The 24,272-nt window shown below is 32.8% G+C and overlaps 3 protein-coding genes across 5 annotated transcripts in view; 2 read left to right on the top strand and 1 right to left on the bottom strand.

The window, feature by feature from the left end:
- Positions 1-6,900, top strand: part of LOC117115159 (cell division cycle protein 27 homolog) — a 23,855-nt gene extending 16,955 nt beyond the window's left edge. The window contains exons 15-20 of one of the 2 annotated variants that reach the window (XM_033258867.1): positions 196-323; positions 754-1,000; positions 1,293-1,367; positions 2,403-2,574; positions 3,069-3,131; positions 3,914-6,900. In XM_033258867.1, coding sequence (XP_033114758.1) covers positions 196-323; positions 754-1,000; positions 1,293-1,367; positions 2,403-2,574; positions 3,069-3,131; positions 3,914-3,933 — 705 coding nt within the window. In that variant the 3' untranslated portion in view covers positions 3,934-6,900. Of the gene's footprint in view, positions 1-195; positions 324-753; positions 1,001-1,292; positions 1,368-2,402; positions 2,575-3,068 lie in introns of both variants that reach the window. The other variant, XM_033258859.1, reaches the window with a different exon arrangement.
- Positions 6,901-7,440: 540 nt separating this feature from the next.
- LOC117115147 (1-phosphatidylinositol 3-phosphate 5-kinase-like) overlaps positions 7,441-24,272 on the top strand; it is a 47,237-nt gene continuing 30,405 nt past the window's right edge. The window contains exons 1-2 of one of the 2 annotated variants that reach the window (XM_033258844.1): positions 7,441-7,586; positions 24,032-24,243. In XM_033258844.1, the coding sequence (XP_033114735.1) occupies positions 24,093-24,243 (151 nt within the window). In that variant the 5' untranslated portion in view covers positions 7,441-7,586; positions 24,032-24,092. Of the gene's footprint in view, positions 7,587-21,484; positions 21,622-24,031; positions 24,244-24,272 lie in introns of those variants that run through there. The other variant, XM_033258836.1, reaches the window with a different exon arrangement.
- Positions 10,728-21,445, bottom strand: LOC117115169 (NEDD8 ultimate buster 1-like). Its single transcript, XM_033258879.1, has 13 exons — positions 21,340-21,445; positions 20,097-20,219; positions 19,337-19,572; positions 18,783-19,009; positions 18,114-18,297; positions 15,576-15,685; positions 14,987-15,175; positions 14,549-14,562; positions 14,315-14,350; positions 14,010-14,197; positions 13,444-13,633; positions 12,894-13,044; positions 10,728-12,351 (listed from the first exon to the last, which is right to left on the bottom strand). Exons 2-13 carry the CDS (start codon positions 20,211-20,213, stop codon positions 12,191-12,193), a joined length of 1,803 nt encoding a protein of 600 aa, XP_033114770.1. The 5' UTR covers positions 20,214-20,219; positions 21,340-21,445; the 3' UTR covers positions 10,728-12,190.

Raw genomic sequence — 24,272 nt, forward strand, 5'->3', positions numbered from 1 at the left:
ATAGCTTAGCTTGAACTCCACCATGTTTTCACCCCTGGACCTTAACCTAGGTTCAGCCTCCACTAGAAATTATCAGCCTCCCCTGTTGGACAACTTTTGTCCCTCCTGAATAATGGAATAAAAAGCTTACAAAATGTAATTTATATTAATTTGTGAAGTATTATTTACCATTTTGATCTGTTGATGATTGTGCAGGTTGACCCAGACTGTGCGTATGCCTACATTTTGCTAGGCCACGAGTATGTGTCAACTGAAGAGCTTGATAAGGCGATGTGCTGCTTCAGAAGTGCCATCAGAATTGACCCAAGACATTATATAGCCTGGTAAGAAAGCTAGAAAATGTTGTCCTATTTTGAAGTAGAGATTGGAGGGTAAAGTGGTTGTGAGAATGCTGTCATAGTGGAAATGGTATGGATGGGTGCAGAGGGGGTGAGTTTGTTCAAATGGTGGTGATGTGGAAAGTGATAAGGGGAATGATTGCTTAATGTTCTGTAGAAAGCAGTGGTCGTGCCAATGGTAAAAGGAGGTTTAAGCTTTTCCTTTGAACACTTGGTTGTTAGTGACCACTGTTAGTGTTGGTTGTCATAGGTGGCGATGACACTGGTAGCAATATGTCAGCTTTTAAGAATGTTGCAACAATAGAAGACCTTGGTGGTGGTGATGGTGATGGTGACAGTGGTGGTACAGGTGACAGTAATGATAATGACCATAATGTAATCAGACCATCAGAACTAACCATTGATTATCTAACAGGTATGGCACTGGTATGATCTACTATAAGCAGGAGAAATTTAGCCTAGCTGAGGTACACTTCAAGAAAGCACTCAATATAAACCCCCAGAGCCCAGTACTGATGTGTCATGTAGGAGTAGTCCTGCATGCCTTACAAAGGCCTGCAGAGGCCCTAGAAATGCTCAAGAAAGCTCTGCATCTAGACCCCAACAATGCCCTCTGCAAATTCCGCAAAGCATCCATCCTCTTTGCTATGGAAAGATACCAGGTAGGAAAAATCATCTTTAACATGGATGAAACTGCTTACTATCCTTTTTCTAACATCAATTGTTCCTGATGGACCTCTTCTATATTTCTTGAACATAAACACTCTTATATCTCAAGCCTCTATCTCTCTGACACTACCTGATTCAGGAAAACTCTCTTCTTTTTTTCAAACTGGAGATAATCTTTTCACTCAGAGGAATCGCTCTTCTTCCCCCCTCACTCCCTCTATGATTCATAGGAAATCCTAGCATTATAATCAAAGTAAATAATTTTTTTTTGTTTTGTTTTAACAGGCTGCTCTTGATGAATTAGAAGAGCTTAAACAGATTATTCCAAAAGAATCACTCGTCTATTTTCTAATGGGAAAAGTAAGTTGTTCTCAGAAATGTGGTAAATATATTAAAACAGCATAAACAATTTGACAAATTCCATAGGTCTGATACTAAAAAATGTTAATATTTTTTAATTTTATATCTAACTGTTTGAATGATCTTACAGATATAGAATTTCTGGTAGCGCTTCAAAGTATTAATTTCAAAGCTTAGCGTTGTGCTCCTTCTTGTGCTGAAAATCCTGGTTCAATCTCGGCCAGCGTTGGGTTTAATTAGAGTCAAATCGGTTTGCTTCTCAAACAACACTTGCATGAGATTTAGGTGGGATAAGGGACAATGTATCTGTTTACAAGTCGGTGTTGGCGACGCACTGCGGCTGCCGCAGGCCCAAGTTTTCCAAATTCAAACATTTTAGAATTGGACAAAAAAAGCAACATTTTATGTTTAATCATTTTTATTTTATGCATTTCATAGACTGGACCTGCAATGGATAAACCTAGAGCTTAGTTATAGTTCTTTTAGCTCTGTAAACTTGACAGTATTTAAGTTTTATTATCTCTTCCTGATTGCAATATTTAATTCCAATAATGTATGGATAGGTAGATTATTTATGGTAAATAATCTACCTATTTATTTATTTATTTATTTGAACTATATTTAATGAGAGTGATCCATCTCAGCAGAAGCTGATCATTAGGGACTCTCAACAATTACTGAAAACATCTTAACTACCAATTTAAATTGGAATTGGAATATAAAATATAAAGCATTAATACAAACATTACCACTTAAAATTAATATAACTAAAGATATAATATGCAGAGTATTGCAACAGCCATAACAATTAGATATAAGCTAAAAAATTAATTTTCTCATTAAGAAAATATAGTAAAAATTTAGCATCAAACAAATTAAGTCAAAAGGAAAAAAAAAAGAATAACAGGTAAAATAAAAATAACTAAATATATGATAAAATGAGTCAATAAAAAATAAAAGTAGTCAGAAAAATCTATCTATACATTATGGATTGGAAGACAGTATGTTGAATTGGGATTTTGTGTTTCTTTGTAGGTATACAAAAAACTTGGTCAGACCCACCTAGCACTGATGAACTTCTCCTGGGCTACAGACCTTGATCCGAAAGGTGCTAACAACCAGATCAAAGAAGCTATAGATAAACGATATTTACCAGATGAAGATGATCCAGTGGCCTCCATGGATTTACCTGAGCAAAGCACCCCTGGTGAGAAAATTATCTTTTTTTTCCGGTAAATAAGTTAAAGAAAATAATTATGCTACTACACTATTTTTACCATTTTGTTTAATTAAGTGTTATATTTCTTTATATGTGCCTGTATTAAGCAAAGTTATAATTAAGTATAATGAGCTTTTAGTTCAAAATTAAAATAAGAAGTATTCTTTGCTAGTTTAAAAATGCAGAAATAATATAAATTCTATGTTTTTTTTGGCATGAATTGATAATATATATGGTAGTCAGTATAAGGATTTTTGTAGTATAAAGACTCTGAATCACTGAAAAACCTTATTGTTCCAATATGTTTGTCTCAGTGTGCCTCTCAGCTTTAGTTAGTAATTTTTTAGATCATTTATAATAAGCAATATATTGAACTGGATTTGTGTATGTTTTTCCATATTACCACAGTGAGTTTATCTTTTAATTTAAGAAAATTAATAGTAACAGTAAGTTTTTAAAAACTGTATATTTCATTTCTGTAGGAGTAAGTGAAGAAGAAGGCCCCCTAGCTGATGGTAGTATTTCACTGGATAGCCTGGCAGAAGGTGAGCATATGCAGCTACAAGCCAACGAGAGTGATGAGAGTTTATGACGTTCATGAATCAAATCAACCGATAAAATTCCCTCCACACATGAGGAAAAAAGGATTTAAAATAGGTACAAAATAGGGTGAAAGACCATGGCTACAGATTTAGCCCCATTAGTTGCTGAAATTATGAATTTCAACAAAGATTCTCTTTAAATCCCTTAAGTTACTGAGAATGTGAATGTTACTGACACTGGAGTTAAAAAGCATTGAACTTGTCAAAGTTCTATTCAGTCAACCAGCCCAGTGCTGTTTGTAGGCCGGTTGTTCCCTAGCAACGTCTACTCAATGGATCTTCCTGCTAAGCCCCTCCCCTTGGATATTGTTGCTAAGGTCCCACAAAACAACAGTGTAATAACATTGGTCGGTTGTTAAGTTTGATTGACACAATGGAAGGGTCCATTGTATCAGCATTTACACATAACCAGGGACTGCTGGAACATACAAAAAAATTTCTTCTAAATCTTTAATTTATTTAAAATTCAGATGAAGATGTAAAATATTACATGATATAGCAATGTTTTCAATATCAGATTAATAGTCAAGTAATTAAACCTGCTGAAATGTTCCCATTAAAATTCCTACCATATCAAAAAGTATAGATCAATATTGAATATATATCTGTTTTGAGAAATTTTTATATAGTATATCTCATCCTTTTTTTTGTTGTAAATAAAACAAAAAATTACTAATCAATTAATATTCCTAAGTCATGTTTTTACTTTTCCTTCTCCATTGTAGACCCAGAAAGGTTTCTTTGATTATCCATATCTTGAGGTTTATATGCATTTTAGCTGTTTTCAACAAAATCATGGTATTTCTCTGAAAAATGTGGATTCAAATTTGGAATGGTCTCCATAAGGGATGCATTTACTGACATTGGAGATGTAATTAAATTGGGGTTTATTTTACATTGTACGGCAAGACCTTTTAATACCTTGTTTTGTGAACCCACTGTCCACCGATAATGATGATTTTGAATTAAAAATATAGTATTTTTGGCCTTAGTACACCCAGCACAATAAAAAAAAATACTGCAAAATAAAATCTTTCCTACAATTAAGTAAATGTAAAGTATTTTATCAATCTGATTACTGAAGTGTTTACATCGCAACAATCGCTTTCAAATCTCAAGTGAGGGCCTCCATTACTTTTTCAACTCTCACACTCGCATTTTTAATTCATCAATAGAATTATACTTACATTTTCACTCCTTTGTCTCGATGCTTTTTGCAAAACCATTTATTTAGATTTTTTTCGGTCCACCTATGAATGTTTTTCAAAAAATAAAGTTTTCTAAACAAGGTATAAAAATAATTTTGCCTATTGATCAATTATTCCTCGTGCATATTCAGAAAAGAATTATATAAAATATTCTATCATCAATTTTCTTACCTAACAATCTATAACTGTTGTCTATAAACCACTGCCAACTACCTTCAAAATCTATAGAGTCAAAGGTCAAAGACCATAAAATCATTTTGTCAAAGGTCTGTCCCTGCAGTTATCAATATTATGTATGTACTGTATGTCTTTGTAAGTCAAGAACAATATCAAGCTTTAATAAAGTTTAGTAACTATTGTAGCTGGACATTGATTTCCATAGCAATTTCAAATGCAGAACACTGCACTCTTTGTCTCACTGCCCTTTATTTTGTGTACTGCACTCTATCATGTATACTGCCCTCTATTGGTGTTGCTGATTGTACTATGGATCAATAGACCAATATCTGTATTTATATGTGTAAGATGATATTAGGAGTGGTCTGGTTAACAAATGGAGTTATATCAATGTTTTAATTACACTAAAGAAAGTAATACCGAAAATTGTTGATTTTAATACTGTATAAGAAAGTGAAAGTGTGTTAAATAGGTATGCTTCAATATAAATTCTATGTATCTTTATTATTTTTAATAATAGTAATGATAATACTGTAATAAAAATAAAATATTCAATTAAAGTGGCTTAAAATATATACTTATAACTGCTATTATCATTAACATTATTACTGTAATTATTATCATTAACATTATTATTAGTAGAATTAAAATATGTAGTTCTGTTATTATCATTAAGTGTATCTTGATGTGTTGTTCGATGTGTTGATATTTTACTTTATAAGTAATAGCCCAGATCTTGGTAAATTCATGATCAACTTATAAATGTTTATCACTTATTATCACATAAAATATTTCAGAAATAGAGAGGAACAATTGAGTTGAGGAAAATTTTATGAAAAACAAAATTACTTGCAGGAAAACATGGTGCTATGTTTATACCAGTTACCATGGTAATCATTTCAGGAATTAAGACAATAATACAGGTTTTAAACTATGCTGGTCATCTATTTATTTTCAATGGAATTGTTTCCTTTTGTTCTTCCTAGCAAGGTTAAGAGCTAAAAAAATGAAAAGAAATTCAGTATAAACACAACCAGGTTGAACACAAAGAAATGACCGGCAAGCACTGGTCCTAAGGTATGTCCAGGCTACCTCTGATTTTCCCATACATGTGTGTGATATTGTATTATGCCCATATATGGGTATTACATCATCATGCCCATAATAAAGAAATCAAAAATATTTGTCAGAGTGACTGAGCTTTAATCCTGAAACAAGAAAAAAATCTTGGCAGACGTCATGTAGGAATGCCAGTCGGAGAGATTCCTGTGTCCGTGCAGTCTTAAATCTTGTATTGTGAAGACAAACCATTGTTTAAAGAAACAAAAATAAAATATACATTTTTTTTTTTTAGAATTTCAAAAATGTTTAATTTAGAAGTTGTGTTGGTGTAGTATATTATAACAGGTGATGATCACTGGTTATAAGAAGTTCGTTATTTTGAATAGTGAACAATATAATGAAAACTCTGATGTGTAAAGGGCTTAGTAAATCAAGTAGTTAAACTTTTATGACATGGTTACCAATACAGTACCATTGTTATTGCTACCATGGATTCATGGTGTCCCTTTGTAAAGGTTACTGTACCTTGGGTATTGGTTCATACCATGGTTTATTGATTGTCATATCATTACAATGGTTTCAAAACCATGATCACTGTTTCCATACCATAGGCGCCATTACCTTTCCCATGTGTCAGTTTGCATATCATTGGTTGCCATACTATTGTTTCTGTTTCTATACCTTGTTATTGGTTGCTTTACCATGGTGTTAGTTTGCATAACATATTGGTTTCCTTACCATGGTGGCAAATTTTAAAAAATTCATCTCGATCAAATATATATTATTTGGTTTTTCTTTATTTTTTTTTCGATGCTCCAGAAAAAAATGTTTATATTACTTCCCATACCATAGTTTCAATTGGTATACTGTGGTATTGGTAAGCACACCAATACCACAGTATGTTCATGGTTTTTGTAAGCTATGGTACCTAACATCAGGACATCAATATTGCATTAATAATGTTGATTGAACTATTATCATGGTGCAACAATTACTATCTAGAACATTATTCTTTTCTATTGAGACAATGCAATAACCTGTTTCAATATTTTGTAGTTTCGATAGATTGTTTTTAATAACATTATGTTCTAAATCTCAAAGTTACTTGTGTTCTTTGATTTGACATTATTTTGATGTATGTAAATTAAATTGTATGAAAATGTAGCAAATAAAAATACTTGTTTCAAACTAGGATTCAGGCAAAGTAAATAGTTGCTATATATGTCTCATGGCTTTCTAATAAAAGAAAATTACAGTGAAATGTATTTTAACGTTCTTGATAATTTCAAAACCATTATGCAGTATTGTAAATGTAATTCACCTACTCTACATTAAAATGAAATAGGTAGTCTTTGCTTCTGTCTCGAAGTAAAAACAAATTCAAATAAATCACTGAATTAAAGATAAAGAAGTTATCAAACTTCAATAAAACAGAAGTCAAATCAATTCAATTTTTGCTGATTTAAAAATATTAAGTTGATTTCAAGTCAATTTAATGCCGTCTATGCAAGAATGTAGGAGCTGTATTATTTATGCGTCTGTGGGACAACGTGTGTGCTTGAAGGATCCAGGCGTATTCCTGGCCCCGCTCTGATTGGTCAGTTAAGTTTGATTGACATTTCGGAAAGGTCTGTTAATATACTAATCCCAACATACTCTAACTGCAACAAAAAGCTGTAAAGGTTTTTACCCTATTCTCTTAAAAGAATACCATACAGGTGAAATGTCCAGAATATGTAAATTTATATCCTGTCAAAAATTTGCATAATGTCCCAGGTGTACTTAAGCCATATTCAACATAAACAGTATACTCTACAAAAAGGCATGCAACTGAACACAAGTGATGTAATGTTAGGTGTCAGAACTCTAGGTAACATTCATTAACAGTATCCCTTCTGCTACCATAGCATAGACTCCATGCTGAGGCCATTTACTGTACATCAGAATATATGTAAGTATGTGCTTCTATTGTTACTCAAGAACATAAATGTACAGTGTCACTAAATTCATAAAATATCTTTATTATTTTTCATGTTTTGACACCTGATGATCTGAGAAAAGGATTTCTGTAATTTAACTCAAATTTATGAGTATTTTGTCTTATGCACAGCTGTATTCAAGTAAAAAAGAACTTCACCTTTTTGACTTAAGTTATTAATCATAAGTAGAAATACATAGGCCTACCAAATAAGTCATTTTTTTTGTTATGGTAACAATTGTTTACTTTTAAATAGTAAGAAAATTATTACGACAATCAAAAGTCATGTAAAGTAGCAATTCTCTATAGACTCGAGTACATGTCCTGCAGGATTAGCCAATCATGGCACACAGAGCTAAGGATGTTTACATTTCAAGGTGAATGCTGCTTCACTCTAAATAAAATTCAACAGCTTTAATGGAAGGAATAATAGAAATAAACCCAAAAAATAATACTTTAATGGTAATGATAAAAATAGTATTGGTAATAATACAATTCAATCTCCAATTAGATACCACCGTTCAGACGGACGGTTGTGTGGGACTTGAAAATGTAGGTGGTCTCTGGGTTCAGCCCCAATCGAAGGGTTAGCTTTGTGTTAAAATAATGTTTGTTGGTACTGTACATTAAAAAGGTGGTCTTGAATTAGATGGGTCTCAATATGGAGGGCAAACTTTAATAATTAATTTTAGTGTAGCTTTTGAATCTGAGGCCCAACTCGCATTTAGAGTGTGCAACAAAAATAAAAGTACATTATGAAAACATGATAAAAGGATAAACTAGAAAAAGCTTGCATGTTCATACTATATGCCACCACCACAAAATGAGCCATTTCCACCTCTAATTGATTTCAGGTAATAGTAAAATAGGTGGGAGAAAGAATTAGGTGAAAATGAGTTTCATTTTTCAATTTATTTTCTTTGTAAGTTTATCAAGTCAAAACATAAGTGAATACATTCTGTATCCCAATAGTGTTATTATTTTTTGAATATTTATTAGGCACATAAGCCAGAGATTGGCAATAGCAAATTAAGCCACAGGCAAATGACCCAAAGCCAATTTTCTCCAAAATCTGTTTTCATACAGTACATGATTTTGTTCCATTAAATGCCATATGTCTTATATTATACCAGTAAAATTGCTGAATGTTTTATTATGTAAAGATGAGAATGTCATGTTTGTAGTCTATGATGGAACAAAAGTCCTTTTGTAGTGGCTGATTGCACTGGCAATTTTTTTGTGCAGGCATATAACCATTTTATTTATTTAAACAATGTTACGTGAGGGTGGTGCATTCTGCTGAAACTAATTATTTGTGACCCTCATATACATACATACATAGCATAACCAAAGAAAAACAAATTGGATCAAACAGTTTGAACTGATTTTTAAAATATAATATATTAACATACATATGCACAACTATAAAACATAATAATTAAAATTAAATAATATTTTTCTTAGGCTAAAGTATATTTATAATAATTATTTAATAAATTAAAATATTTTTGTTTTAAGTTACCTTAAAGATGTATTGTCCTTTTCTAATGTCAAAAAAAATCATAAAAAACAATTTTGAAATAAACTTGCTCATATTGCAATAGCGTACAAATTATTAACTTGTGCATAAAAATTATTGAATTTTAAAAATGTGTACCCTGATTTTTAAATCAAAAAATTATAATAAAAATAATAAAACACTTCCAGTGATTGGAAGTGTTTCTATCATTTTTCACTGTAAATTGATGGGTAGACATTTTTTAAATACACTATTTTCTATATTCAAGTTGATAACTTTTATGTTACTTCAAAGTGGGCAAGTTAATTTCAAAAAATATTTTTATGATTTTTTTTGGTATTTAGCATGGGACAATACATCTTTAATTTAACGTTTTAGATTATAAAACAAATAGTTAACTTAATGTCATAAAACTTTAAAACCAATTAAGCTAATTAGTTGAGCACATGAAAGAAAACATAATCCCTACAAAATTTGAAATAATCAACGATATAATTTAGTTATTGTATATTTCCTTTTGAAAAATTGCATGTAGAATACAAATAATTTGAACTGAAATGTAGGCAGTTGAAGATTTCTCATAGTTTTAAATATTCATGAGTGTGTCAGAGCATACAAGCAATCTAGCTTATCACACAATGCATAATGTTCATTCCATACATGCTAAGCAGTGGCATATCCGGGGGTGTTGGGGGAGGGGGTGCACAGGATTCCTGAGCATACCCTTTCAGAGGTTGACAAAAAAAGGAGTCACTGATTGGCAAGAATACTAGTTTCGCTGTTCAGTCAGCAAAACACTCTTGATGTCTTATTTAAAGACTACTGTAGGTGATAATTTTGTACCTTGTACTAATACTAACAGGCTCTACAATCAATTTTTTTAACCCCTATGTACAAAGCCACTGCGTATGGTGATGATTATCTATGTAGCGTAATCTTATATCCAAGAAACCAATACCAGCTTTATATTTATTAAATATTTCTGATGGGAAATCACAATAGAACTACTGTACTTAAGAGCTTTCTTTATGATTGTTTTAGACTTGTGTAATATTGATGATAATATCATGATTGATGAATTCTGGTTATTTGATGACTGACACCGCACCCATCAATCTAATAATGTTTAAACTAAATTAAAATGTAATAATTTAATTTGTTTTTGTTGACTCAATTTGTAAAATAAAAACAATTTAAAAAGGTAATTGAAGTTTCAATTCCAGGAAATTAAATACTGAAATTTTTTGTACCTCAATGACAACTATGGTGGCGTATGTGGGCCGGACTCTCTACTTTAGCACCCCACTTCCTTAAATCTTAGATAAGCCACTGCTAAGTTATAGGACAGATTATTTTGTTGTTTATATGCTTTGACATGACATGTGCAGCCAAAACTGCAAGATGACATATATATATATATATATACATACATTAATGGATAAATATATAACAATATTCGATAGTTGGTATGCTTATATTGCATACTATGTTATTTAACAGTATACATACCTTCTTCACCGGGACTTGAGATTTCAGAAACGTTGAGGAAGTATGTGCCCACATGTTACGAAAAGAAAAACAGTATTGAGATTTCGTTTAGAGCTTTGTGTATGCTATTTTTTGTTTTTCATTACCACATCATTCTGCAATGCATTTTACCAGCCTACAAATATATAAAAATCCTAACTTGTAAAAAAATAATCTCCAATTAATTACATTTAAAACACATTGAAAGAGAATGCAATAAACATTAAAACCTTAAAATTGACCTGTAGTTATTTATAAAGATGGTTGAAATCTCTATACCAGGAGGTACAATGCTTCTGTTTTCATGCTAATGCTGAAGATTTTCTTTGGTTTCATTCTGCTTAAATTCTTAACAGATTCAGTCTGCTTAAATGCTTAATATGAACTTTAAATGCTAACAGAGTTTGCTTTTACATGCTTAGCAGTAATAAAAGAGTGCTTAAATGGATATAAGCACAGTTAGCTATTTATACATGTGATATCCTACCTCTTGATGGGTTGCACTGTATCTAGTTACTTTACCAGTTTTTAAACTGTAATTATTTTCTTATAATTATGATCAAATGAATTTTTTTTTATTTTAATTTTATTTTTACACATCCAACAAGTACACAAAAGGTGCTTGATAATCTAGTAAGTCTCTTTATGTGGAAGTAGAGTGGTTTTAGTTAAGAAAAAAACATTTTTGTATCTCAGGATTTGAACCCAGGGCCCTGAGTTTGGAAGGCAAGCATCTACAGCTCCAATCTGCTGGGTAAATCCTGTCTTTACAAATCTGTGTTGTAAGATATTTGTTGGGCAATTTAAAATTGCTTCAAATGCAATAATAAATAATGTTTCATAATTATAATACTATGCAATTACAAATCTTAGTAAAGTAAAATATGAATTGTTTTACTTCATTTTAGTTCACGCTTACAAAAACATAATAATTGTGTAACTACAAAAGTAATTTTCATCAAGAAAGTTAAACAGCGATGTTACTTTTACATGTTACCACGCTGATTACTCAGTACGTTCCTCAAAACCTTGTGAATAAAATGCAAATGATTCAGTTGGGATCAGACCCATGACCACAAGCAACTAAGCTTGTACAAATCCCCAAATAGCAGGGGTAATGCAATAACAAGTTTGCAAGCAAACATAATTTTTTCACCAAGTGCACACCATACATTGTTTGTGCTCAACCACCATAGGTTAGAGTGCGTGTGACTACAGACGTGTGTTGGTGGTATTAATAGTGTTGCTTCGTGTCTAATAGAAGTGCACTATAACTTTTTCTAGAAAGTGTCCTTTATATTTAAAAAAAAAAATTAATGCTTAAAATATTTAATAGGATTCCCACTGGAATCACATGCAATAGAAAAAAATTGGGGTTACACTGAGTATTTAGTGTGCTAACACATCAGGTTGGAAAAATAACATTTCAATAATAGTTTTAAAATAATCAAATTTAATGCATCACTGATAAAAATAAACTGTAGCTTTTCTCTTCTATAGATACTGATAATGGTGTTAGAAATAATGGCATTTAATCTCTCATTGAGGCCAATTTTGTGAGATATTCTTCAATGATTCCAGCTTCCTCATGGAGGGTAAGGTCCAGGTAATCTTCCTCATGTTCAGGAATATCTGGGGCTAGCTCCTTGAGAGCTTCTTCCTGCTCCTTCGTCAGGCACTCTCTCTCACCCTCTGAAATTTAAATAACATTTGGTAAAATCATTTTTCTTGTAATGCAGTGTAGTTTAGATTCATATAGCACTTTATACCAAAACGGTCTGAAAGTGCTTGAGGTGGGGACTATTATAGCTCTTAAGTAACTTGCTTCTCCCTTAAAGGTCTCTTTGTGTCTGAGTAACATTTGGTAACATCATTTTTCTTGTAATGTTGTGTAGTTTAGATTCATATAGCACTTTATACCGAAACGGTCTGAAAGTGCTTGAGGTGGGGACTATTATAGCTCTTAAGTAACTAGCTTCACCCTTAAATGTCTCTTTGTGTCTGAGCTTATAATCAGTAAGCTGGTACCAACTACTTTTGTGTGTACACAACAGGGGCCTAATGGAACAGTACCCCGAGGTAACTCCCTAAAGTGCACATGAGCCAAATTGTGTACACTGGGCCTACAGCATATACAATAGTCTTTATTCGAGAAGACTTGTTCCACTACCAGAACCATAAACGAGCATGCCGGCATGTGAAATTTATTACAAGTAACAAGAGCTTTCACTTACGTTTGTGGTCCCTAGATGTTGATGCCCTATGGCAACTGGGAGGTAGTAGGCCACCATTTTCTACTAGTACTTCAATTGCTTTCTGTACGTTGCCATGGTAACTTATTAACGCTTGCCTGGCAATCTCCTTCATGAAGCCCAATTCAGAGAACTGTACAAAAATGTTTAAAAAAAAGTGAACAAGTGAGATAATAATTTACAAAAAAGATATAATAATATAAAAAAAATTGCTCATATTCACAACTAAACAAATGCTACAGGCATTTAGAAAAAAATAAACAAGAGTAAAATAAAATTTCAAATCAAGAGAAACCCACAGTTCCATAATATATAAATATTCATCCTTAAATGCCAGTTAAAAATAGAAACAGCCTAAGTTCTCTATATTATTATTGGAAGTGAAGTAAACTAATTTATTTGTAGATGCATTAAACTGTGATGTAATTAAATAAATGGAACTCCCACTTTAACACGAATGACATCAAATGGTTCCTCTGATTTTCACAGTTAACAAAAGTATTTTAGAGAATTAAAGTAAAATAATGAATACCTGGAAAAGCATCTCCTCTGTGATTTCCCCTTGCCAGTCCCCTGGGTTTGGCATGTTTAGTAGTTCAGGGTTTTCTTGCAGTGTCTGTAAGGCCAGGTTGATATCACTGTTGCATTGTTTGAGTGCGGATGCTGCCGCATTGGCTGGGAAGCCCATGGATAGGAGTGTGTTGTAGACATCAATGTTAACCCTGTTGAAAGAGGGTAGAAATCATTATAGTTTGGATTATTAGGCCAGTGTTCATGTTACTGTAAAAATATTAAAATTTTTCCAATAACAAGATTAAAATATGATGAAGATGATGATAATGGTAAAGATACTCGGGAGCGGATTTCGGGAGGGAGGGGCCCACCCCACTTCCCCTTTTTTTTGGAAAGTTAAAAAAAAAATAAATAAAAAGAAATTACTGATCACCCAAAAGGCCTCAAGAGGTTATTTCTGGGCATTTAGAAAAAAAAAATTTCCGGACTCCCCTAGTCCATCTATGATCTGCCCCGACACTTCTTAAAGTCATGATGATGATGAAATTAATGTTCATTTATCTGGGAGAATATATCAAGACAAACCATTCTCCATTTGCTGCTTTCCCAATCAGCCTTTGTTTTTTCCTCTTTTCATGTTCTTCCGTTTCTTTCTTGGCTATCTCTTTCCTGCGTTCCCTCCTCTCGGTAATTTTATTGACAGCCAGTTCCAGATGTCCCTTTGCTGCCCTCAATCCAAGTCTAGCTTCCGAAGTACTGAAATATGTCTGTCTCTTATACACATCTAGATGTGTATAAGAGACAGATATATATCAGAATGAATATTTAAAGAAATATTAAGTCCAACTCCTAATCCGTTTCATTACAGTAGTTACTAAAAAAAAATATACTGTCTGTGTTAACTTGTAAAAATTTAACTGGGATTTCTTAATTTTAAGCCTTGACCAGATTATCAAGTTTTACTTGACAAAAAAATTTGACTAAATATGGTCATGGCATCTCATCATGACCACATAGGCACATCATGACTATATATGGGCATACAACAATTTTTGGTCAAAGAAAATCTGATAAACTGGACAGGGCTTTACATATATGTGGCAAAGAGAAGCCAAATCAGTCACTCGCCAAAAATTGTCTTTCAGAGATAATGGCCAAAACATGCTGGAATGTCAACATTTTTGAAATCTATTTTATGCACTAAACTAGCCTTTATATATCTATGGATCATGGTATGTTATTATTTTCTCCTTTCTCAATTCTAAAACAACAATTTGGTAATGGTTTCTGCCTGAGAAATGCCCTAAATCGCAAACTTTGAAGGATGATTTTTCAAATATTTTCTTTAAACAGCTGTTTAAACTCCTGTAACCTCATAACGAAATGTCGGATTTAAATGATTCTTTTACCATTTTATAGATCTCATTGTACTGTTTAACCATTTATTGAAAACAAAAAATATATTTTTGTTTGAGAGGAGTGACTGGTTTGTATTGTCTTTGCCACATATGCTCTCTAGTAAATGTTTCTACATTGATATTTGGTCTTGCCACCATGTATGCCTACCTTATCAAGGAGTTGAATGCTAAGCTGCTTGTTACGTTGGTAAAAGGCAATGATTCCCTGAAGGAGGTAGAGCCTGACAAACAGGGCTAGTTCACGGGAACTGTCCCCCTTCAATGCCTTAAGTCGCTCCATGTCCGCACCATAACTCCTTTTGAAGCAGTCCTCACATTTTTTCAATCTGGATTCTTCGAAAGAAAAATATAACACTATTATTAAAGTATCGATATTTGCTTCCCTTTCGAGCATTCTTATTTAAAGGGGTGGGCATAAAAATGTGTCGGCGGTAAAAGAAGACATATTTCTTTTCATTAAGCTCTCATCACACAGAAAATATGTGTGATTTGAATATTAATGGGCTTAATGCACTATATAAGTCCTCAACCATTAACATTAATGATATAATATCACATAAGCAAACCACTGTGGTTAAAATTGTAAAGATATATTTTTATTATGAATGTGCAGTAAATCTTACCTAGAGTCAGCCAATATATTTTCATTGGTGGTAGAAGTAGTTGTATTTATTTGTTAGTTTATTTTCTATGGTTGTTTTTAGACAGGAGAATATATTTTAAGTCTACAAACCTGCATCAGGAAGGGCATCAATGTTTTGCAAACAGAAATAACACCAAGTGATGTCAAGGCAAAGGACTGCATAGTTATCAACAGCGGACAAGATCTCGGACCGACACTGGCTGCAAAGTAAGTGGAAAAATAATCAGTGTATACTGCATTTACATTTAGCTGTGCGTATGCTGATTTGTGCTCCTGTAGTACGCATTAACTCACAGAGCTAACGATGTTACACATCAGCAGTACAGTACAGATAGGATGAATAACTATTGTATTGTGTTAGAAGAACTTGTTTGCAATGCTATTTTGATAGACATTCGTCAAAGAAATAAACATTTCTTAAAGCACTTAAGAGAAACTACAGTAGTCACTTTTTGGTCTGCAGACAGATAAAATCATGTGATGATTTCATAACTAGGCAAGGCTATGGCTTAGGAGAAGGCCTTGGCGGCCTCTAGCCTGGCCGTAGGCCTACATAACATCTAATTTCATTCCTTGAGTCTTTAAAATAGGTCTAGAATATCCCATATTAAACGTTCAGTTTGTTTAGTTTATTAGGGTCCACTGAATCAAGGAATTCCTTAATTGTTTATACTTAATATTGAATTTGAAGTAACTTTCTTCGAGTTCTAATTAACCTCCTTTTAAAGTAATTTTTAATTACAATTCAATTTTCATGGTTGTGTGCAATATTTCCAGTGATGAAAAAATGAGGTACAGTATTTTTTTTTTTTTTTGCACACAAACCTAACCCACAGTTTGAAGAATGTAGATCTAGATTTCAAAACCAGCTGTTTACCATGCAGAGAGGATTAGCAATGCCTGTTAAAATACTATGGTTACAGGAGCATAGTTAATTACTGGGATTTCAAGTTAAAACCATTATTTACTCAGCACTATTGAAAGGTTATTCTGCTACAAACATCTGCCAAATGAGGTAATAACAATCATGGATGTCTAGAAAAAATTCTATGTCAGCACAAATAGGTGGTCAGCAGTTTCATCAGTTAAGGTACGTACAAATGTCTTGTTGAATTCCAATCTACATGTGATCGCTACTTGCGGATACTGGCATTCATCATGTTAGATACGTTGAAATAAAAGTTAAAATTAAACATGCGCGAGTGCTTTTTACATTTTTATGCCACTTGTTCGCAATTCCACATCTTGTACACAATTTAAAATATACAATTAATTCATTTGTTTACATCATAATAGCCATCCTACATACATATTCTGAAAAGTTATGATTATAAGTGCAGAAAAGTAATTAATCAATCATATGTTTGGGGATTATTTGTAATGCACATTACAGAACCTAAGGCAACAAGTGCATGAGAAAAAAAGAAGAAAACAAATCATTATAAAAATGCAATAAACGATATGGCAATTTTTAGCTTTAAGTTGTTACAAAAAAAAAAACAACTAGGATACTGTTATCCTGATACATATGCGATCCCATTGGAAAGAAGTTTAATTTGTTTCAACTTTGTGTCATCCTGGTTTCTTATGTTGTTTGTGGTTTTTTTGCAAATTTTAACTGTAAAATTTTATTTCATATCTTTGTATTTTTGTTATTAGAAACCAAATAAAATAAATAAATTAATCAGTACATGTTTAGCCCCATCCTCCTATGACTCCTTGGACAGGTATGACTTCTTTTAGAATAACCAACTCAGGAGACAGATATTCTATTTAGATGCCTGTACCATTGATTGTATCACTCAAAGGCAAGGTTGTGAAAAAGTTTCATATAAAAATTCCCTGCAGATTCTCCCACATGCTAAATAGTGAGTCAGATTTTTTAGACCCACTCCCTTCAATGATACATGATATCCCCACTTCTTCCCGGATGATTCAGCCATTCCCCTTCGAGGATGAGTCATGTTTAGCCTAATCCTCTTCCTTCTACATCGTCGCTCACATCACAAAATAACACAATGAAAGTACTGTAGACTGTATTACTTTGTAAAAACGAAAAAGTGTGTTAAAATATGTGCAGTTTTTGTATGGCGAAGAATACAAAAGTGCTTGACAACCAATACACGGTTATTTTGATGCGTTTTTTTTATTTTCACAAACTAACATAACCGACTTTGATTGTGTTAGTTTGTGGTGTGACGACATGTTCAAACTATGTTTGCCGATTGCAACATTGTATTACGTTCAATTGCCAAATTAGGTTCATCAATTATAACACTATCTAATAATGATGGTCCTGCATTTGTGTGTTCCTTGAGACCCATCATTGGCATATAGGGTCACCTTAAAGTTGAAAAGAACACCGTCATCTAAAAAAAAATGTCACTTATGGATTCTTTGGCTTGGAACATGACTTGACACTGACATTTGCATTAGAACTACACATATATTTATTTGAAATTCCAATATCTCCTTTCTTCAATTAATTTAATTTAAATTTGTTTTTAAGGTTGTATCTTTGTAACTCTTACACACTGAATTATTATTTGTTATTTTTGTTGCCAAATAATAGTCAAGTCAAGTCATCCAACACAATTTTTAATAAAATAAAAATTTTTGATTTTCTACCTGAATTCCTTGTCTGCTTCAAGTAGGATAAGCAATGCCTCTCCATATTGTCTGCGTTTCAGACAAGCCCGGCCCTTCTCATTCAGTGTGAGGGCGACAGACAGGGCATGACTCTCTTCCTCGGGAAGGTTGATTGGTTTGCCTGTTTGATCCGCAATTTGAAGATGGTATCTTTCATGATCATCTGTTTAAAATCAATAATAATCTGGGTACTGGGGCGGGAATGGTGGCGATGAGATAATTAACACGAACAAACAAAATTAAATTGCAGTTATAAATATGCGTCTGAAGTGTTTACAAATGCTATTGAATCTAATTCCATATAGTGTCGAAACATGGATGCTCTCTGGGCCCAGCCGCACCCCTTGTTTAGTTGCTAGATAGGAAACCCAGTCTGCCTCTGATAATAATAGTAATAACATAGATAAACCTTCAAAGTCTTAAATTAATTACCTGCCACTTTAAAGGTGTATACAAAGAATTTAGGAATGTTATTCAAGCAGAAAGTAATAATTTTGTTTTAATTTTTTTTTATCAAAAGCTAACAACTCTACATATATACAAAGTGATATTTATATTTATGGTTTATTGGCTTTATATTTAACAGCTTATAATATCATACTTTAAATTAGTTCCAGGATATGAAATGTGACAAATATTTCTACAAACCTTTCTTTCGTTTGGCAAGAACCTCTGCGACTTCCTTTGTGCGGGCAAGCCTCATTTTTTTAGCTTCCTCTTCATTGGCTTCAAGTTCACTGGCTGTAAGCATGATTACCATGACATGTGACCCATGCTTGACCATTTGGCTAGCTAATGACCTCTGCTCATCAATGACCTGTCCGACACTAATGACCTTCAATTTATCAACTTCAATTTTCCATTTTTCTGATATTCTACCAAGTAAATAGTAACATGTTATGTGTAAGATATATTGCCACAAAAAAACAAAAAAAACAAACCTAAAAAAATAAAGTAACATTTGAAATTGCTCATTTAATAGAACAACATAACTTATCATTGAGTTTGTTTTTAATAAATTTTTTATACTTCATATTTTTTTTAATAATTCTTTTTTACTCTATCATTTTATTATCAGTTATATCAATGAGAAAATATCATATATCAGTCTAGTTGTTGTCAAACCAACTGAACTACCTCAATCAATATTCACAAAATAATACTTAGAATAACATTTTTTTTATTTTTTTATCAAAACTTACATTTTTTTCAATGCTAAGCCACTTATATCTAATTTTGTTTGCAAATCTGACTGCCTGTCGGCAGCTCCCGTAGGCAGGCTACCGACAACTTTAACCTTAAGTGTGGCAACACCATTTTCCCGAAACTGCTGCTTAGCTGCTAATTTTTGCAAGGCATGTTTCCGAAGCTTCTCTATGATTTGTGCAATTACATCGCATTCAGCTCTCAGGTCTGACGAAAACTCTTCAATGAGTTTCTAAAAGAAAAACAAAGTCTGCTGTAAATCAATCATACACCCGAACATTTTGTATTTATATATATTGAATTATTCATTTGAAATTTTTAATTTATGATTTATTTTGATTACAATGACATTTTAGCAATGATTGATATTATTGTCACTAATGACAACATATTAAAAATAAGCTCTTACGTAATTTCTACTATGCATAATGTCAAAGGTCAAGGTATTTAAGCAGTCCTGACCTTCAACATAGATATGTACAGTACTAGGAATTATGGCTTACTAGTGGCTTATTACGTTTCATATGTTACAGCACGGATGAGTTCATGGAGGGATCAATGGGCATCCACCCCTTCCCCTAAGTTGATGGGTTAGCGGTAATGCCAGGGCAGGCTCACTGTAAAAACAAATGCTCCAATAGCGAAATGATGACACAAACTCAAGACAGGAAGAGGTGGAAGATGGGCGTGTTGTCATGGGGCGTGAAAATCAGTAACCCTTTGTAAGAGGCAAAATAAATGATGATGATACCATACCTCTGGATATTCACCCTTTTTACCGTCCACGGTATACGGAGAGAGCCAGAGCTTGATTTTACCCTCGTTCAGCTTTTTACGCACTTGATGCTCCAATTCTTCCATGCATTGGTTCATCTTGACCTAAATATTAAAATTAGTAAAAGCATTATAAAATTTGCATTTTTACTTCATTTTTGTTCTCCCTGAAATTACTGTCTTTTCACCAACCATTGCAACATGCCTCAAAAATATAGTTTTATCTATACTTTAACAAGTCACATAAATATTATCTACTTGATTTTTCTTTAAATTTCTAAATCAGAAAGATATGATATAAAATTAGTTCATTAAAATATCTTGGTAATGGAATGTGATTTGTAAATTATACCTGGTCTTTAAAACCCTTGTCATATATGCCAACAATATTTTTCATGTTGCGACAATTGCTTCAAACAGTAGAACATTCCAAGTTTATAAATTACTGCGAGAAATGCCTAATTGACATTTGAGCGATTTATTCATAATCCTCTTGAATATCTTACATTGATTTTTCCTATTAAGTGTTACGTCGTTGTTGAAAGAACTGATCTTTACATGTCAAAATGTGTCATTATAATTTATAGGTGTTAATATTATGTATATAATAGTGATATAGACTACAGTTAGTTTAATATGTAAACAAGAAAGATTTAAAAAGTAGAGTTATTTGAGATTTGCAATGGTAAAAGTAACGCAAACTTCCTTGGCAGTTTAAAACTGAAACAAGGAGTTTGACTCTGCATATTACATTAACACGTCATATATTGTTTCAGTCATGTCATAACAACAACCAACTCCAAACCATGTGACTGTCCATACATACCTATGACATAGCCCTATTTAATTCATCTTTCACTTTTTGTATAGCATTATTAATTCAGTTCAGTGATTAAAATATACCGATTTTCGGGATCCATATACTGGAGAAAACTGCGCAACATTTAATACCTACACCTACTATTGCAACACTCAATGCAATAGCAGAAACAGGTAGGTAGGGAGGTCTAATATAATCGTGGCGCTTGTTTGGGTAAACGCCAACGGTCTAGTAGGCCTAGCTAAAACGCCTAGCCTAGGCCTAGGTAGGTATGACTAAAATGGTTGAAGAAATTGGTGTGAAACCCGACACAGGGGTTTAAATAGAACTAATTTATTAACGAACATGCTCACTAATAGTTATGTAAATCAGATTTTACAAACAATATTTAGTTTAAATACAAACCAGATCGTAAAACAACTTTCTTTTTGCTACATCACTCAATCGACAACAATAAAATTTATCTAGAGAAACTACAGCGGGTATAATGAAAGGAATGAAAACAATAATTTAGAACGCAAATTTAAAGCACGGCGGTCGGCTTAATAGCAGTAAAATAATCAAAACAATCGTGAATGACCCACACAAGAGTTCATCGTGTTGGAAAAAACATTTCAGAACCGGAAAGATCATTAGAAAAAAAAAAAAACAGAATATTATAAGAAAGGGTCTTGGCCTGTCTGGACAGTAAGTTAATGAACGTCCAAGCATTTTTGTAGGAATTTGTAAAATTAACGTTCTATATAAAGATAATATAGTTGGTAGGCCTAGGCCTGGTCTTACGTTATCTTCCTAGCCTAACTACCTAGGCCTAGGGCCTAGGCCCTAAACCTAGCTTAATTGGGTCTAGCTAGGCCTAGGCTAGCTAGGTGCCTAGGCGCACCTAGGTCGTAGGCTACCTAATTGTTTGTGAGGAATTAAGGACCTAGGCTATACCTCTAACTAGCATAGCCCTTGTCATATTATAGCTAAGCATTTAGGACAGAGGCAAATGACATTAAAAAAATATTGAGAGATTTAAATAAACTTGAACTTGAACTTATTTGGATGTGGGTATAAAGTAATTGAATAGGCTATTTAGCCTCTTGAGACCCACAGTCATTTATGCCATACTGCCCAATATGGTGTCAGCATCCTTGTTCAACCAATGTTGGTCCAGTCGCTTTTAAAATATACTGTAGTTACAGAAGTTGCTTCAACAATATTGGATGGGAGATTGTTCCAATGCTTAATAATTCAAGCTAAAGAAGTTCTTTCTGATTTCTAGGTCTTTATTCATAGACGACTTTGTATATTTGTGACCACGAGTGATGCTAGCAGGATTAGATGAAAAAAAGATGGAGCTGTCAATGTTCTCTTTATTTGTAATGATTTTGAATGCTTCAAAAAGATCTCTTAATCTTCTAACTGCTAAAGGATACAATTTCAGTTTCATGAGTCTTGTTTCATAAGGATCTGATTTGATACTATCCTACCAAATATAATACAATTTAAAATACAGTACATAAAATAGGACCATTATAATATTTACTAGAAGAAATAAAAATTACAATAAATATCACCATACCAAAATCATAAAACCCAAAACACCATTATTATTATCATTATTATTATTATTATTATTATTATTATTATTTAAAAAAAAACAGATGGAAAAACACACACAAAAAAAGCAAAGCCACAATCACAGCAAAATAGCAACAAATCAGGGTAAAAACAAGAAAAAAATTAAAACAGAAAAAATAATAACAGGAATGGATATATAGAGATAATTGGATTATGACTGTTATTCATAGGTAAAGTTTCTGCTTGCTATACAGTAGATGAATTACATAATTTCTTGTATGCAGTTTTGGCCTCCGTTGTTTTCTTGTTCTTTGTTTTCCTTTTTTTCCTTGCGACATTCTTTTTTCATGTTCGATGCGAGAAAAAAAAAACCTCACTCCCTACCATGAAAATTTATAACATAAGGATGCTAACAAATTTTTTTAAATTTTACATAGCCTTAGCCTCTGTAGTTAGGCCTACATAACAAAAGTCAAGAGCCATCCATACCTGTATTCAGTACCAAGGCTTCACTAAAACTTATTGTTGAATGCGCACGTTTCATTCTAAATTCACGGTTTTTGTCTCCAGTTGGGGTTTTGTATTTAAAAAAGCAAATTATATTTGTAAAGCTTGAGCCTCGGCCAAATGCAAATTGTTAGCTCGAAATAAAAAATTTTTAAGTAATTCATACGTAACTCGTGCAGGCTGTTGTTCTCATATGTGGATCTTTATCCTCTCAAACTAGCATCCGCTCAAAGTAACTTCTGCTCGAATCTGCTCAAACTGGCATTTGCTCAAAGTGGCATCTTCTCGAATTAACTGTTTCCTAGAATTTTTTGTGTGGAGGATATCACAAAAACCAACTAAAATTTGTGTGGAAAATCACTAGGAAAATAGGTGCACGGAATCGTAATTACTGCTACAGTTACTATGCGGAAATTGGCCCTTATTTTCTGAAGTGTGCGGACAGAGTTTCAGGCCTAATTTTTGCGCTGAAAATATATTCCCAACGCAAGCCTTATTTTACAGTCTGTATCTGGTCTGGGTCTGGTGTGCTGTTGTGGTCGGGATCTGTTGTGCTTCTGGTCTGCTTCATGTGTACACATTGAAATAAAGAAGGATAAAAAGGAGGTAGTATATGTTAATGTACTACAATTTACACTAATTTAATTATAAGGTGCTCTACTTAAAATGTACGCATCTACAAATGCTATTTGTATAATGTTAGTTAATATGTACACATCTACAAATGCTCTTTTGTTGCTATGTTAATATATCATTTCATCAGTTTTTACTGTCATAAATTTACCCATTTTGTTTTGTTTATCTTTGTACAGTATAGTAGGAGATATATTTTTGAATTTGCAATCATTGTTGGAATTTTCAGATCTAATGAAGACATCACACATTTGAACCGATTTTTAATACAAATCAAAATCTGGATATGGTTGACAAAGGATGCAGGATCACAACATCACACTGTCTGAGGGTAATTTGAAAATTTAGATTATTTAAATTAACAGTCTCTTTCCTATTATCCTGCCTTCAGATATGGGAAACCAACTTGGCCTACTACCAAACTAAGGCTTTAATATCTTGATGCAAATACTATGGCTTCAGTTTCAACGCCTCAAAAACAGAGAAAAGGTAAAACTGAAATTCCTGGAGAAGAAATCACATGGTTCAAACCCTTATCACCTGAAGAGACTAAGAACACAGGATTTTCCTTTCTAAAACTGTTTCGATGGACCTCAAGCTCAGGTGAGGATAAATTTTTAGCATTTCATTTT

The sequence above is a fragment of the Anneissia japonica genome, unplaced genomic scaffold (assembly GCF_011630105.1).
Source record: "Anneissia japonica isolate Jap-2015-1 unplaced genomic scaffold, ASM1163010v1 scaffold199_len4679917_cov187, whole genome shotgun sequence".
NCBI classification, from domain to species: domain Eukaryota; kingdom Metazoa; phylum Echinodermata; class Crinoidea; order Comatulida; family Comatulidae; genus Anneissia; species Anneissia japonica.

What these genes read in the sequence shown, in the direction of transcription:
- LOC117115169 (XM_033258879.1), bottom strand. Translation starts at nt 20,213, where the DNA reads ATGAACCAATGCATGGAAGAATTGGAGCATCAAGTGCGTAAAAAGCTG. An exon ending in AAAAGGGTGAATATCCAGAG is followed by an intron (nt 19,573 to 20,096) that starts GTATGGTATCAT and finishes TTTTTCTTTTAG; the next exon opens with AAACTCATTGAAGAGTTTTC. An exon ending in TGATGCCCTTCCTGATGCAG is followed by an intron (nt 15,176 to 15,575) that starts GTTTGTAGACTT and finishes TTTCTTTCGAAG; the next exon opens with AATCCAGATTGAAAAAATGT.